Below are 17,057 nucleotides of genomic sequence, written 5' to 3' on the forward strand. Positions count from 1 at the left end.
ATAACGGAGATAAGAAGTTTAGAAATGACAGAGTTCAGTTTTTAATCCGGAATTGTTCTTTTGTGAAATTTTTTAAGGGGTGCAAATTCGTGTAGAATGTTTCGAACGTGTGTGATGAACGTTTACCGTAAGCTGTATGCGATTTTATTCCGAAAAAATGTGTATTGGGTGGTTCACACTTCAATATCGTAGTACTAGAGGAACTAACTGGCGGAACACCAAAATCTTCTTCCCAAATCCTTGCCAAAGCTGCTATTCACACAAATGCAATTCTGCACTTCTTAGCTAAAACGTCCTATCTACCAACTTTTCATTTTATAGAGTGCGTTGAAATATTTCGAGCTTCGCGTGTTTTTCGCCCTTTTAAGCAGAGTTAGAATGTTCTATGTCTGACTAGTGGGGCTTTAACAGAAGTCTATTCTATTTGTGTCAACTGTTTTACAGATGGTTTTACTAGTTTTTATTTCATTTTGCTTGAATATGCAAAATTGATGCTTATAGTATAATTGAGCTGAGGAGGGTTGAACTTCTGACCTGACAATCAGCCTGACTGTTCTTTCTGTCTAAGGCACTGGACCCCTAGCTAGCCTAACTGATGACTCTATTAGGAGGTACAGAACGAAAAGCATTTACTTTTCCACTTTTCCTTTCCTTATGTTCTCTCTCTCTCTCTCTCGATTTTTCTCCCTCTTTGTCTATTTATCCTTCCTTCCTTCCTCTCTCTCCATTTCTGCCTTCTTCTCTCCCCATTTTTCTCCCTCTCTCACCCCATTTCTTCCCATTCTCTCTCCATTTCTGCCTTCTCCTTCTCTCTCCCCATTTTTCTCCCTCTCTCTCTTCCCTTGCTCATCTTTCTTTCTCTCTATTTAACCCACTCTCTCTTCGTTTATCTCTCTTTCTCTATTTATCTCTCAATTTCTCCCCCTCTCCCTATTGATCTCTCTCAATTTCTCTCGCTCTCTCTCCACCTCCCTTCTCCGTCACCAGCACTCTGTAATAGGTTCTCCGGTTGCCAAATCGCCAAAAGACAACCTCCGAAATAGCATGAATTATTCACAAACGCTGCGGAGTTCCGTAAATCAATGTCTAAAGACGTTTCAACAGAGAGGATTATCAACAGTCCCTACCCATTCGGTATCTATTAATTCCAGCAGATCGACGTACTACGGCACAACTATAATCCGATGTATCGTTCGTCTACATAAGAAGCTGGTGGCTTTCGCTGTTAACGAGCAAGAGACACGATGCTTCATTGAAGAGAAGCAAGCAGGTCGTGATTTGATAGCCCGACATCGGCTTTCGCCAGTTAGCGCGAAGATTTCCACGCCAGCCGCCTCCAGTTCGGATTACCATACACACAGCAGAAACCTAAAACACGTTCCCCAGCGTACAGGGCCTGCACCCGCGAATAATGGACCGAAGTTACCTCTCCGCGGTAAATTGTCGAAGTTCGAAAACAAGCGGTAACGAGAAACGAGAAACGATGCTTTATACATATTCAGCGTGCAATGAAATACGAAACTAATTAAGAGCACGCACGCGAACAACTTCGATACGGTGAACCAGGCGAGGATCCACGACGTAGATCGAGGATATACATATTCCTTCAACCGTTTTGCAATTACACAGTAAGAGGCAGGTTAGATTCTATTCTGTGATCTACGAGGAACTCGAGAATGATCGAATTGGACCTGATTTTTGTTCTATCGTTGAATTGGCGAGAGAGAAATTTTAGCGATGTGTTGATCGTTGAATGATGAAAATTGTATTCTAAGTAATTATTTTCTGAAAAGCGATTTTTTCTTTGGCACGATCATTAAGATTCTGTGTCAAAGACTCGACCCGCTCGGTACTTCAAATCTCTTCGTATTTCAGAAAATATTTTTTTAATCTCTGCACACTATATTCAAAGAATTTAATCAATCTTCACAACTGATACTGTAAAGTCTTCTGACACTCTAAAAATTTCCTCTCGATCACGCTCATACCGTCTCACGCACAGAAATCCTACATTTTTGTAATTTCAAGTATTTTCTATCACGAATATTTAATTCGGATTTTAGCCTTGAAAGATGAGAATAGATACTCTAAAGCTAAACATTGCATTTACCTTTTATTTATTTAACTGGACGAAACCTTTAGTGAAAAAGTAGATAAAAAGAATAGTTAAATATAAAATTGTTGCTTCCAGGATTAAATCTATTAAAATGACGTTTAGATAAATTTAAAATATTCCCTTTATTTTAACACTAATCTAACGTAATTAAAAACGAAATAAAAATTAATTCTTTTCCATTCATAGAAACTTCCCTAACTATCCATTTAGATAAATGAAGAACATTCCACTTATTTTAGCACTAATCTAACACAATTAAATACGAGACAAACGAGGTCTTCTCTTTGACAGAAACTACCCTAACTACCCATTTAGATAAATAAAGAGCATTCCACTTATTTTAGCACTAACCTAACACAATTCAAGACGAGACAAAAGAAAAATTCTTTTCCATTGACAAAACTACCCTAACATTTAAATAAATAAAGAACATTCCACTTATTGTAGTACTAATCTAATGTTACGTCCGTCATTCGAGCCTCGCGAACCTCTCTTGCCTTCGTGGAAACCATAGAAATCCTACAACGGTCACATACTCTGCATTCGCCAAAATTTCTTCGGGCAGTTACAGCGAAAAGCCACTCAAGGGTAGTGCAATAAATCAGACAAGAACCGGGTGCGTCACTCGAGACTATGCGAGGCACCGGGTCGGAGTGCCACGCGTCTGGTTCATGTCATCGACATCCTTCGATGCCCCAAAAAAGGGGCAATTGTCTAAACTCGGGTAGGCTCGCTGTACTGTCCGGAAAATTCCCAAACTATCTATCCTTGTCTCGATCTTTCCTCCTCTAACCCATTTCCACCACCCCGAGAACAGGAGAGGGAAGCAGCTTAAAAAACCAACGCGCTTCCAGCGCGGGCACTCAGTTGTATATCCTTGCATCAAGGAACGCCTCTGTACAGAAACCGATAGTCGATAAACTTGTGTGAATTAATCCTGCGGTAGTCACTGTCGCCGCCCTTATCCCAGGTAAACTCCTGTAAGAAATGCGAGATTCCGGCGGCAAAGTGGTGGCCTGGAATTTGTCACCCAGGAAGAGAAAGCGCGCGGGGACCTGAGGGTCCCATAAACTAAGCCCTTTCCCCGGAAAGTCGAACGAGGGGGCTCCAACGGTTTTTCGGAGCAACGTGGGATACGACGCGGAAAGGACATTCTGGAAATAGCCGTCGAGCAAGACGGACGCCGGAAATCTTAAGAAGCGCTTAGAAATAAAGAATAAGTTATTTTTGGGATACCGCACTATCCGGATATTAGTTCTTTGTTTTGCGAGTGTTACTTACACTCCTTGAATGGACTGACCGAAACCGGAGGCCCTGAGGTACGAAAGGTACGTAACACTGACACAATCAAATGCGAAACAAAAGAGATCTTCTCTTCGACATAAACTACCCCAACTATCCATTTAGAGATAAATTAATAATATTCCCCTTATTTTGGCACTAATCTAACATAATTAAAAACGAAATAAAAATGAATTCCTTTCCATTCACAAAAGCTACCCTAACTCCTCATTTAGACAAATAAAGAATACTCCCCTTACTCCATCACTATCCTGACACAATCAAACGCGAGACAAAAGAAAACTTCTTTCTCCATTGACAGAAACTACCCTCCGACACCCCTGGAAAAAAGGAAGTGCCCTCGATTTGAAAAGCGGTCGCGCAAAGTAAACGCGGGTCGTGCTCGAAAACGTTCGAGGGGCGGTGGCAAGAAAAGCGGACTGGCTCGGCGGGGGAGGGTGGAGAACGAAGGTAACTCGATACACGGAACTAACAGGAGTTCTCACCGCTGCGTTTCTTCCCGCTCGAGGGTAGGAAGCTTGTCGGCAACGAGCGGCGCATTATCAAGCCTCGTCGTCGTGATCCTTCACAAAGTGAGCCACCCTCCCCTCTGCGAACCGAGAAACGCGCATTGACTCGCGACATTTCTATATTCCCCGGATTTCGTGGAACACTTTCGAGAGGCGCCCCCTCCGTAGACTACCCAGTCTCCAGTTCCGTTTGAAATTGGTTTCGCCGCGCGTTTCGTCGTCCCGTCACATTAATATGTACAGCTTGCACGCGCGCGGCACCTCCTCGAGGCGCAACGCGACGCTTACCAGCCTGGATCCTCGGGAACCAGAGGCTGTTACTTAAATATTTGCGGACATGTCGAACGCCAGAAACCCCCGCGTCGCTACTCGCGACTGCAAATGCTATTTGCTGGAATTATTGCACGCGTGTTTACATAGCAGCGACACCTATTTTACCCGCGCAAAAGTTCGATAAACGTTGTTAATATTTCGCGCGTCGGAACGTTCACGTTGGTTCGTGAAGATGAAACGATGATATTTCGTACACGTCATCTAGTAAACTAATCCTTCTAACTTCTTAAAAAAAACTCAAGTCGTTTGGCCCAATTTTAAAAAAGTTATTCCATTTTACAGGGTGCAGGAATACTTTTTTCGGTCGCTGTATAACAAAGTCTAAAATTTGTGTCAAATATGACATGTCAAAAATTTCTCGTCTAAAATTAGAAATCTCCCTAATGCAAACTATGCGAATATGTCAAAATCCTGACGAAACTGTTACATTTTAACTTGCAAAGGTCCCACACGAGGCCTGAAGTTCCAAACGAATTCCATTGACATTACGTCGCGATAAAACAAAACGTTTTAATTAAACCTCCTCTCCTCTGGTCGTTAAAAATTGCTTTTACCCTCGTTCGAGGGTATACAGCAGAGATAAATTGTAACGATGAAAACTAGCGGGGCGATAGAAGAAGAAAAAAGAAGAAAAAAGAAAAGCGCCGGGAGATTGTACTCACTTGTAAGGTAGAAGCACATCGGTGAAGTTAATCGCGATGGACATTCGCTGGCCGGAAGTAATTAAGTAGAGACACCGGATGTTCGGGGGATATAGGCCAGGATATCCGGGGCTGGCTAGCACGCATCCGTCGCGGCAGTCGGTGTCCTCGTAAACCCAGTCGCACTCTGAAAACACGTAAAAACGTGTGTGTTAATTTCACTGGAGGAACAAAGTATGTATTACATTCTCCTAGACTTTTCAGTAGAACAAACGTCTAACTTTACAGCCTTTTACACTCCTTTTAAACGCAAATTCCACCTATGTATGTCAATGCATCTTCTTGTCTCCTTTTTACTTGCTCTTCCCCGTTATTTCTTCTCGTTTGCGCGACTCTCTTTCGCGTAAACCTGGACGAAGTAGGAAAATGGTGAAACTAAGAAAAGAGAGAGAGATGAAGAGACACGCAACTACTGGCTAGGCATTCAATTAAAATCCACGAAACACGGTTAGAAATGTCGCGGAGTATTCGCTGTAAATTTCCCCGTATGCCAATATCAGTTCGCGATTTAATCGCGTTGCCTAACGCGAACGGTACTCGCACGGTGTGCTAGCGTGGACATTACGGGAAAGTTATGGAGCGAGGCTGGCGCAGTTGGACGCCCAACGATAGTTCAAGTGAGCCACGATGATTGAGAAAAAAAAAAAAAAATAGGGAAGACTGTGTGAAAAAGGACGAAACGTGAATCGTGATATTGCAAACTAAATGTGATACGGTGACGAGAAAGTTTTATTCAAGCGAGGATAGGTTTGGGTTGTTTAGTGGAGGGTAGGTTATCGTTAACCTAATTTTTGTTATAATGGAGTCATATGGTATTTACACTTTCTTTTAGGAGTATTAGGAGACTTATTAGGAGTATAAGGGACGACTTTTTTAAAGTTGGAAAAGAATGATTTAACTTTTTGTTGATAGCAATTAAAGTGGTTTCCCTGTTGGGAGATTATGTTTTGGAAATTTTCTCTGTCACAGGTATTGGAATTTTTGGAAAAACTAAACTACATATACAGTGAATCTCATTAATATTCAGACACTGTGCAGAACAGTATAACTTCTTTTAAATTAGACCTAACGGTTTGAGTTTCTCTTGAGAAGTTAGGATTAGTATATTATAAAAGATGACGTGTAGACAAAATTTTGGGAAAAATTGCAATTTGTGGAAATCGCGAAGAAAATTGTAAAGGTCAGGTTTAACAACTTTTTTGTAACAAAAGAATGATTCAGTCTGGAGTTTCGTAGTACGAAAGAATCGTCATAAAAATAAGATGCTAATAGTGTGTCGTTGATCACTCCACACCAAACATTGTCACGAAATTGAGTTTAAATTTAATTTGTTATAAGTCGTTGAACTTGACTTGTCAATCGCTTTCGTATAGTATAAGAGGAATTACAGCTATCAATTAAAAAAAAAATTAGTTGTATTGTCATCACGCGAAAACCATTGCAATTTTTAAAAAACTATTCAAGCCATCGTATCGTGTATAAAAAGAATGAAAATTTGTCCTCTTCTATTTTTCTCACAAATCGATCATATACGAGAAGAACGTTGGAAACTAATAACACGAACACTCTGTATACTTTTACGTATAGTATAATTTCTATACGAACGTAATAAATATCCTAATACTTACTTAGTCATATAAGTGAAGTAACTATAATAATAATTGATATAAGTGCAATAACAGAAAAAAGACGATCATCGTTAAAAATGATTTGCGTTTAACAGCGGAATGGTTGAGAGCTATTTCAAAACACTCTTCGTCTTTCACGAGTATTTACGTTATTCGCGGGTAAAAGAACGAAAGTATGTAGAGTGCGAGAGAACGTGGTGACATAACCGTGAGCAAATTTAAGTGTTACTTCCGAGCAACGCTCGAGGATGCGTGCAACTGGCGAAGAGTAGCAGCGTCGGGACGTTAAAACAAATATTGTCTAACGAGCAAACTGTGTAACTGGGCGCTACACGATATTTACGAATCGGCGCCTAGCTGTCTCTTCTTTTTACTTTCGGATGCTAAACGCCAGGGCGTATACGCAAGTGTTGATAATCTCGCGTGTGTATAAACAGAGCTGAAAACGCGAAACAACGTAACACCCTGTTAGAACATTTTCCCGGATTAAAATTTGAGAAGTTCCGACTAGCGGAGCGTACCAAGTTCAGCAAACGTTCGTTGTTACTGTTATTACCATTATCCATTTGCAACAGTGAAATTACGTAAATGAGATAGATTACTGGAGATTTGGCAATGTAATCACAGTTGAAATATGAACAGAAAGGATTCTAAAGGATCGAAATTTATCGTTCTGGGCTTAACTCTTCGACTTTGTAAGGAAAAAAGGATGAAACAGGTGGAAATGGAAGAACAGGTATTTATCCAGGAAACGAAATTCTTATTTTTTACAATGTTAACTTTTTTTGTGTTTAAGAATATTTATTTAAATTTAATGCTTTAACGTTCACATTTTTCTCAACGTGATGTGCCAGAAATGATTAATTTTATTATTGGCAATGTAATCACAGTTGAAATAAAAATAGAAAGGATTCTAAAGGATCGAAATTTATCGTTCTGGGCTTAACTCTTCGACTTTGTAAGGGAAAAAGGATGAAAAAGGTGGAAATGGTAGAACAGCTGTCTTATTGGGAAGCGAAATTCTTATTTTTTACAATGTTCACTCTTTGGGTTTCAAAATATTTATTTGCGTTTAACCCTTTAACGTTCGCATTTTTCTCAACCTGACGCGCCACAAATAATTAATTTTATTATTTGCAAGGAGTACAAAAATAATTTTCCCGTTGTTAATAATGCTCTAACTCGCGTTTCTCGCCATAACAGAAAGAACAACGCAATACGGAAAGTGGAATAAAATAACTAACTAAAATTGCACGGTGAAAGACACAGGTACGAGCATCAAGTGGTTAAGAATATTCCACAATCCTCATTTTTCAACGATAAACAATCACGATAACGGTGTACCGTGTTAACGCTGATTAACTTAGAAGCACACAACGTGGGCCAACGATTCGTAGAAACGCTCATCAGCACGAATTAGAATCTCTACGAGGCGAAACGATATTTCCTGTTGCGGAGCAGCCGGTTGGCGCGCCATTTTCTTCGCCATTTTCTTCCGGCTAGGGAGCGACCGACGGCGTATCGTTGTCACGCTTCGTTGTCCGTCCTCTCTGGCCCATGTTTTTTGTTTAGTTTTATATATCCGGGGGATGCAATTGTCATAATGGGTGGACCCATTAGAGATGGGACGCGTCCAGCCCACGGCGCACCGCCTCTCTGAATTTATATAATGCCTTCCGCGTCCTCGGAACACTTCTTCTTTTTTCTTTTTTTTTCTTCTCTTCTTTTTCTTCTTTCCTGTCCTTTAGCATATTTTTTCACGCTCGAGCCCACCCTTTCGGCTTCCTGCGCTCAATTCTGCTCGTTCTTTTTCTACGTAATTGTTCGCGTCCGAAGGTGCTTAATTCCGTTCCTCTCTTTCCTTTTCCTTTTTCTTTCGACCCACCGTGATGTTTTCTTTTTCATTTCTGTTCCCCTTTCTCTCTAGCTTTATCTCTCCCTTTCTGTATTTCTTTATTCTTCCCTCTCGCTCTCTTTCACCTTGTCTCTTCACCCTCTCTCTCTTCCACCTCGTCCCACCACTCTCTCTTTCTCTCTCTCTCTGTTCCACCTTGTCTCTTCACTCTCTTTCTCTCTCTTCCACCTTGTCTCTTCACTCCCTCTCTGTCTTCCACCTTGTCTCTTCACTCCCTCTCTGTCTTCCACCTTGTCTCTTCACTCTCTCTCTCTCTCTCTCTCTTCCACCTCGTCCCTTCACTCTCACATTCTCTCTCTCTCTGTTCCGCCTTGTCCCTTCACTCTCTCTCTCTCTTCCACCTTGTCTCTTCACTCCCTCTCTATCTTCCACCTTGTCTCTTCACTCTCTCTCTCCCATCTTGTCTCTTCACTCTCTCTCTCTCTCTCTCCCACCTTGTCTCTTCACTCTCTCTCTGTCTTCCACCTTGTCTCTTCACTCTCTCTCTCTCTGTCTCTCTCTCTTCCACCTCGTCCCTTCACTCTCACATTCTCTCTCTCTCTGTTCCGCCTTGTCTCTTCACTCTCTCTTTCTCTTCCACCTTGTCTCTTCACTCTCTCTCTGTCTTCCACCTTGTCTCTTCTCTCTCTTTCTTTATTTCTTTATTCTTCTCTCACTCCCTGTAAAAATCGCGCTGAAACAGATCGACACCGGTGGGAAAAATGCGTAAAATATTCCGCGTCGATAAATACACGGATGTAATTCATTTAGCTTTTGTTTCGTTCAAAGTTGCATAATAAGCGGAACGTGTGCTTACCTTCTGACGGAGCAAATTCCTCTTTTTCCCTCTTTTTTTCCATAAACTTGTCCTTTTTTCTTTCGGTTAAGCACACAGGGGAACGTGTTAACGCGTAGACGAGCCCCGTTCGTGGTCAAATTTTCGTGTTCAACGGTGGTGTTAATTAAAACACCGACCGGGGCGATCTTTCAGTGCAAACGAGCGCAATTTCTGCTAGCCGAGCACAACCAGGGAAAGTTCCTCTCTGTTCCTAAGAAAATTGGCGAAAGAGGAACCGGCGGGAAGATGTTGGGTGCATTAGCGAAAACGTTCACAAAAGAAGGGAGATATTCTTCTTTTTCCGTTTCCTTTAATTTCGAGGCAAATGTGGAGCCAAAAATTTTTATTATTAAATCAGGCAAAGAGACTGTTATATTTCTTTCAAAGTGTATTTTAATCAAGGACACGAGGAAGCCAAACGAGTAATCCCTTTATTTCGCTCCGAAAAGTTGAAAATCCTGCTGCAGAGGGAAAGATTAAAGGGATAAACCTGCACAAAGTCTGCTTTAAGTATGCTTTTGTACATTATTTTTTTGCAATGAAGGAGTCCTTAAAAGCGAGTATCAACCCTTTTTCACTCGATGATTTACCGTCTTTGTAATTCACCTCTGATATTATCCTCGCTTATACCACCCAGCCAGCCAAACTATTTACTTGTACTACTTGCACGAGTTTCTCTATCAACGATAAACTCAAACCAAATCTTTTATGGCAGTTTGCGAAGCTAATGCATAAAGCTGGTATCAGCAGAAGCCTTTATCTATCTAATTGGTCCCCGAAGTCCATTCTAAAATCGTAAAAATTCAACTAGCACCTGTTAACAGAAAGAGTTTACTTCTTTTGCAGCGTAATCTCACTTTGTTTCTCTGATTCGTCAGAAAACAAAGGACGTCGAATGGGAAATTTTACCACATGTCTCTCATGTCAAACATTTTGCAAATAAGCACTTCGGAAATTATATCGAGATGAAAACAGTAGCTAAATAATTTTTCGCAAGTGCAACTCAATATTTTTACGTAAAAAGAATGCGTAAGCTCACAGAACGTTGGAAACGAATTACAGAAACAGGTAACGATTGCTTAGTTAAATAAAATTACCGCAAGAAACCTCAGATTTCTTAAATTTCACTCTACAAATCCGCACGAACTTTGGTACCTAAGATTTACAGTACTTCGATTAAAAATCCGCCAATTTTCACGTAACGTCGTTCAGTCAAGTAACACGATCCATCACCGATACGTTACAAAAGTGCACCTCAAAAAACTCTACTTCGACAGTCGTTCCAAGCACATTTCAATAGCTGTCCATTTTCCGAAGTTTCGAAGGTTTTCAAAAATTGGGAGAAAACTGCAAGCGGCAGAAATCTAATAGGAGCAGAAAAAAAAGAAGGAACAATTGCGTTTCGTTGCCGCAAACAAATCAGTATGATTGAATAAAGTCAATTTACTTGGTTGACCATCGCCGATATTCCCTTCGCCATGCATTTTGTTTCCAATTCGACCGTTCTCCCCTCCCGCGTTTTCTGCCACGTTCGTGCGCCGCTGTAAATCGGGTGTAGCTTGCACAACGCCGCGGTACAGTTTTTTGATTTCGCATACTTTGCAAACGTTTGCCAGGTCATCCGGAAGGCAGACTGTAAAACCGCGTGTATACACACACACACACACGTCGAAACAGTACATACACATATTCGGGGAAGTTTTTTTCTCCGTTCATCTCCACTCCGCTCTTCGTCCACTTTATTGACGCGCAAACAGTTCGATGGCGAAGGGATCGAACTCGCGCGAAGTTTGCTGTATTTTTCTCTTCTTTTTTTTCACCGCGACACGACGTGTATTTATCGTTAAAGCAACGTGCCGTTGCAAATGGACTGTGCCACTCATCAATATTCAACGCCTCTTTATCTAATAACGACGTTTGACGAGCATTATGCTATTTCGAAATAAAACATTTTCTTCTTTTTTCCGGGTAGTCGTAAATATTCATGACCGGGACTTGTTCATTTGTCCCACTGAGAGAAATGCTTTTTCGGCCGTTTAACGATTACTCGAAACATTTTTTCCGGGGGGAAAACAGCGGGACGAGGTCTGACTTGTTGAAGAATGGCGAGGGAAGTTTCGAAGTGAACAACCAGACGTTTTTCATTCGGTGAAAATTCGTCCTCCCGCGGAAAAGAGGGAAAAGGGGCATTTATGCAGGCTGCCTGTCGAAGCATCGCGGGAGAAATATATTCGGGAAGAAGTCGCGTGAATCTGATAGCTGTAGAATGTTCTTGAGATGAAGTTATGGGTCGCTTGAAAAAGCGATAAAACGTACATTTTCCCATATACGATTCTTTCAAGTGTGATTTACGCTACTTCAACATCGCTCCCTTAACCCCTTTATCTCTACACACTTTCCCCGGTAAAACGTTCGTTAATTCGTTCTCTATCTTACTCCGTTCAACCGAAATAAATACACTCGAAAGTTCGAAGCTTCTTTCTCCCCGCGATGGTATCTTGCTTTCAGGTTGCCGCGAAACCTGGTAGTCTCTCTTTAAACGTATCCATCGGGAGCGTCTGAGGTCGCGCAGACAAATCTCCGGGCGAGAGGATCGCATACGTAAAAGCCAAGGATTGATCTGTTTGTCAATCGGTGGACGGTTCGGTTTTTCTTCCCCGCTGGGTTCACCCTTACCCGGCGCACGTATCCCTCGAATATCTCTTCCACGGAGCGGCGGCGCCCTTCCGAAAACATTCTGATTCACCAAATGATCTCTCACTCTCGTCGAGGAAACCTAGTCCCACTATCGCTCTGCTCGTACTACTTACCGCGCGTCACACCGTGAGGAACGTGTGAAATATCGCCGGTAAGAAGCATCACGCGAATTCCTCTCGAAGAAAACCCTCTCCGCTACCCTCTTTCCACGATTTTCACGGACAGAGAGAGCGTGGAGAAAGAAACGGAATCCCTGGAGATTAAACCGATGGAAACGGGCGGGAGAAAGACAAAGGGGATCGGCAAAAACGGATTTATACGAAAGAAAGAGAGAAAGAAGGAGACAGAGGCAAAACCGAACGATTGATCTGTTTGTCAAGCGACCGCGACATTTCCGTTCCCTTCTCGCTCTCGCCGTCTTCTTTCACACGTTCCACCTACCCACGGCTGTTCGTCTCCTGCACTCTTCTCCGTGCCAGCCAGCAAACCTCGATAAAGCCAACCGCCACCGGGTTTGGTTCGTTGCCGAAAAAAGGGGAGCTGATACTGTGCGAGGGGCGGAGTCACGTCCTTCCTCTGGAATCGTACGTCTCGCGCATATGGAAGGGCTCGAGCTTTCTCCCAGGGATAATCGAGAATCGTTGTCGTCTACTCGTTATACGTGGACCCTGAGAAAGAGGGTACGTAGCGGGTTGTGCAGAGAGAGCTTTCATCCTGGAACCACCGGTTTTACCCATCGCGGACTCATCCGCTTCTACTTTTCTTATTGCTACTCTGCCACCGGTAAAACGACCGCTCCGCTACAGCTTTCCCTTCATTCCGCCACGTCTACTCGCTTCCTATCGATACACGCTGCCTTCCGAGGCAGCACGCCGCTTCCTCCTTGTAAAGGAAACCTTAAATCCGTTCCTTGGAAACGTATGACGCTGCCCACCAAATAGCTACACACGTGCATACCTGTACGTACGTGTATGAATAATACTCGATGGTACGAGCTTGCTTTTATCAGTAGTTTCTTGGTGTTCTTCTTTTGCTTCTACTTCTTCCTGCTTGGAGATATTGAGCGGCGGTATACAGTAGCTTTTCTCTCTCTTTATTCCGCGAGAGGGGAAATTATCGTTGCCCTTTTTTCGCGATGCTGCCAGGTATCGAATTCTGGTTCGAAGAAGAGAGAACGTTTTCAGTCGAGCTTCCCAGTGAAATATCCTTTTCCCTCCTTTTTCGAATGTGGAGGAACGAGCGAATATGTGAATGGTGTAAAAATATTTTTTTACGCATGGAGAAGCTTTTGGAAACGTTTCTCGGAGTGGAAAGTACAGGTGTAATTCTTTTTCAATTCACTTTTCCTTTTGGTTCTCGCGTGCGTGCGTGTGTGGAGAAAGAAGTTACCCGGGGAAGTTCTTTCACCTTTAATACAGTCGAAATTAAGTTTCCTCCGCCGTGAGCCAGACTGTCGCACCCCATTGCGCCGCAAAATGGACACACATTCGTCACGCTGTTCCCGGGGAAATCGGGTGTCGTATAAAAAATAGGAGAATGAAGGAGTCCGTCGTAAAAATGTGGCATCGATGTAACTGGGAAGTTACAATACCAGTCGTTTCGACGTCCAGCTATTTTTGTTTCTTTTCATTTCTTCCTTTTTTTTATTCAGGGAAGAATTTCCTTTTTCCTGCCGTTGTTCGGTCTTTTTGTATGGTATCAAGCTTGTCAAACGATCCTCGACTCTCGTCACTTTTATACCGTGCACACCGGGCGAAGTTCAATTCGCCGGAGCTGTTAATAATCTGCTCTCTCTCTCTCTTCTGGCATCGATCGATCCAGCTCGCGTTAGTGGCGTAAGGCTCAATTTCGGTCTCCATAAATTATTCATTGTTCCCGCAGCGCGGTGCAATGTGCGTGTAAGTAATATGTATGCTGAATACAATACAGAGAGATAATTGGCACGCTATCGAGCTCGCGGATCCTTCGACTAGGCGATTAAAATCGTAAATCAGAGTCTTTTTCAGTTTTCAAAGGATCGACGAACTCGTGACATCGGAGCGATGGAATTTTTGAGGTTTGTGTGGAAGGAGAGTTAGGTGAGCGGAGGATAGTTGAGTTCGAGCGGTAGGAATGTGTTTGGGATTGAGAAAGGAATATCTCGAAGTGATGATCACCGATTTTAGTGAAATTTTAGTGCCTGGAGGATCTCAGAAAAATATTTGACAGGTATATTTTTATATTGGCAATTATTCACGGTGAAGGGGTGAAAATTGTCGTCTATTAGAGATAGAGAAATTGTGTTAATTGACGAATATTGTATTTGTCAATGACAAAATTAATTATTTTTAATTTTACAAATTTTCAAATTTGAAATACTGTAATAATTTTCGAGATATTAGAATGCATCGAATATGTTCATTATCCCCATCTTTGAGGGCGATTTACTCCCTTTTAATGTGTACTTCCGCCAATAAAGGAAAATATGTGTCAAATACTGGTTTTGAGAAGTATCATATACCAAAGTTTCATCGATATCGGTGATTATCGCTTATCACAAAACGTAGAAATGGAAAGAGACTGTATGAGTGCAAAAATAAAAGTGTCTGAAAGATGCGTGCGGGGATCAAAGTGGAAAAGTCATTGTACTAGACCACAGTGAAAGACTCAGCGTGGAAAACGAAGTAGAGACAGCGTGTTTTTCAGAAAGAATAGCACAGACTTGTGTAGAATTTTGTTAACCGTAGCTCTACAGTGTTCTTTTCTTCTATTAAACACATTTCACTGTAAATTACACTCGTCCGCTCTCACGACGATCAAAATTGCGGTTTAGAATCTGACGATATTTCACAGGGAACAATTGCCCTAATTACCAACGCGAACATACCAGGATCCTTGCTCGGCGCTATGTTTATTACGAAAAGTTAAGCGAAACGTTAAATAGCTGCAGCGTTGAGATAAGGCAGCGTTCTAAACAAAACTGTCCTAACGACCAATTCTGTTATTATAGTAGCGTTGCAAATACGAAGCACCCGCGGTCGCGGAATTTACGTTAATGCGTGGAGTGCTGCACACCAGGAAACATTATCCAATTAGAGTCATTCGCAGAGCGGTGCGTTCCCGAAATATCGAATCGTTTTCCCAATTTCGAGCGTGCAATTTCGCTGCATCGATACATTCGTACGACTTCGCGGAGAATTAATAGAAATTTCCCTCTTGTTTTTCACGTTCCTCCACTTTGATCGTTCGCGGCTGAAACAGTATCGCCGTCAAGCTGAAAAACAAAAATTCGTTTCACCTTGTACACGTTAAAACCGGGTCAGGTACGAACGAAATTTTTAGCCAGATGCGAAGGATACTTCCCAGGCAAATATGGGGTATCCTTAGAAATGATGAGAAACCCTAATAACCCCTTGCACTCGAGAGGCGACTAAGAAGCGAAATTATGTTTACCATTAGAGGCAACTCTAAGGATGATATTTTCCAAGACAGCAGGTCTATGGCCCTCCGTGGATTGTTCACTACATATTTAGAGATCACAGCAGTGAAATAGTTTGAGAGAACCAACTTCTGATAAAAATATTAGTTTTAAAAAATTACATTAATTTTTGCTACTTTCTTATAGACAAAAGGGCCTTCGAGTGCAAAGCCTGGCGGAAATTCCCACATAGCGTCTTCCACCTCCACTGACACCACCTCTCCTGCCCGGAATAGTTGGGTGTCGGTGGATCTATCACCTGATTGGCAAAAAATACTTACCAATCAGGTGACAAGACCGGCTCACGAATTTCCCTCGACTCGGAAATTCGTAAGGGAGTCAGTTCACCACCAGACATCAAAGAGAAACATCATAATCTCTAGTTCAACGCGCATCATCCACACCACTAATACATCGTTGAACTGCTTCATTAAATAGTATACTACGAATTATTTCCTTCACGATTAAACTTCACTACCACACCCCTTAATATCCTTATAACCTTAAACGGTCGTAAGGACATACGCGAGCAACACACAGACGCGTATTCTCGTCAAAAACAAGGATCCTTCGATTAATCATCCGCTGCGTTTAAATTCTCTCCACTGTAAATATCCATATTTATTCAAATATCCCTCTCTCTCTCTCTCCGTACCATCGTTATCTCGTTTAAACAACCGTGCAGCTAGAATTTCCAAATGGAAGTTAAGAGCTCGTCGGTAAGTTCCCCAATTTCATCCTCGATCCCCGATTCACCATAGCCGCAGCCGTTTAAGTAATCATTACCATCTGATAATTCGCCGATACTTCGCCCCCCGAAACTACGAACGCATTGCCCGCGCCAAACGTTAAGACCGTTAACCCCCGTCCAATCTACACGGATGTAACTGAGTTTTCCATCCCAGACAGTCTTCGCCGATCACCGTGTTCCGCGCGCGTTCGCATACTATGAAACGATCGTTCCACGTAGTATCCATATCGCGCGACACCCACTGTTCGAAATAACAAATTGCAGAAGTTCGAATGGCGATCGGTGGTCGAAAGAGAGGGAGGCTCGTGTCGTTAACGGTTTAGCCAGGGTTCGGTTTAAATTCCCCATGGGCCGTGAACTGCCTTTATTCGGTTAAGCCTGGACTGTCCTGCACTTAAGCTCGCATAATTTTCGTTCTAACTAGACAGAAATTACGCCTCTTCTCTGTTTGCGCAAGGAAATTCGTGCGTCCACCATCCCCTATCGCCACCTCTGTTCTCTCTTCTTCTCCTCCCTATTGCTAACCTGGTGCTACCTTCTGTTCCTCTAGCAGAGCGTCTACCACCGTTCTCTCTCCCAACCGTTCTAGAATTAACGTCGAGTGCAAACGTTTCACGGGCACGAGGGTCCTCGAAAGCCGAGCCTTCTCACATTTTCTCGCCGGATTTCACTCGTGGAAAGAATACCCCAGTCGCCTGTGTTACCGAAACTCTCGCTGTCTCTCGCGTTCTTTCTCCCTCGTGCTCTTTCTGTATCTCTCGCTTTTTCTGCATTTCTTGCTCTCTCTCTCTCGCTCTTTCTGCATATTTCGCTCTTTCTGTATATCTCGCA

The 17,057-nt window shown here is 42.5% G+C and overlaps 1 protein-coding gene across 1 annotated transcript in view; it reads right to left on the minus strand.

Moving 5' to 3' along the window:
• Positions 1 to 4,918: 4,918 nt before the first annotated feature.
• The window catches only part of LOC108570387, a 147,064-nt gene continuing 134,925 nt past the window's right edge, over positions 4,919 to 17,057 (minus strand). Inside the window, exon 6 of the mRNA XM_017932246.1 lies at positions 4,919 to 5,088. Within this exon, the coding sequence (XP_017787735.1) occupies positions 4,919 to 5,088 (170 nt within the window). The remainder of the gene's footprint in view (positions 5,089 to 17,057) is intronic.

Source organism: Habropoda laboriosa, unplaced genomic scaffold, assembly GCF_001263275.1.
Source record: "Habropoda laboriosa isolate 0110345459 unplaced genomic scaffold, ASM126327v1 scaffold77, whole genome shotgun sequence".
Lineage (NCBI taxonomy): Eukaryota > Metazoa > Arthropoda > Insecta > Hymenoptera > Apidae > Habropoda > Habropoda laboriosa.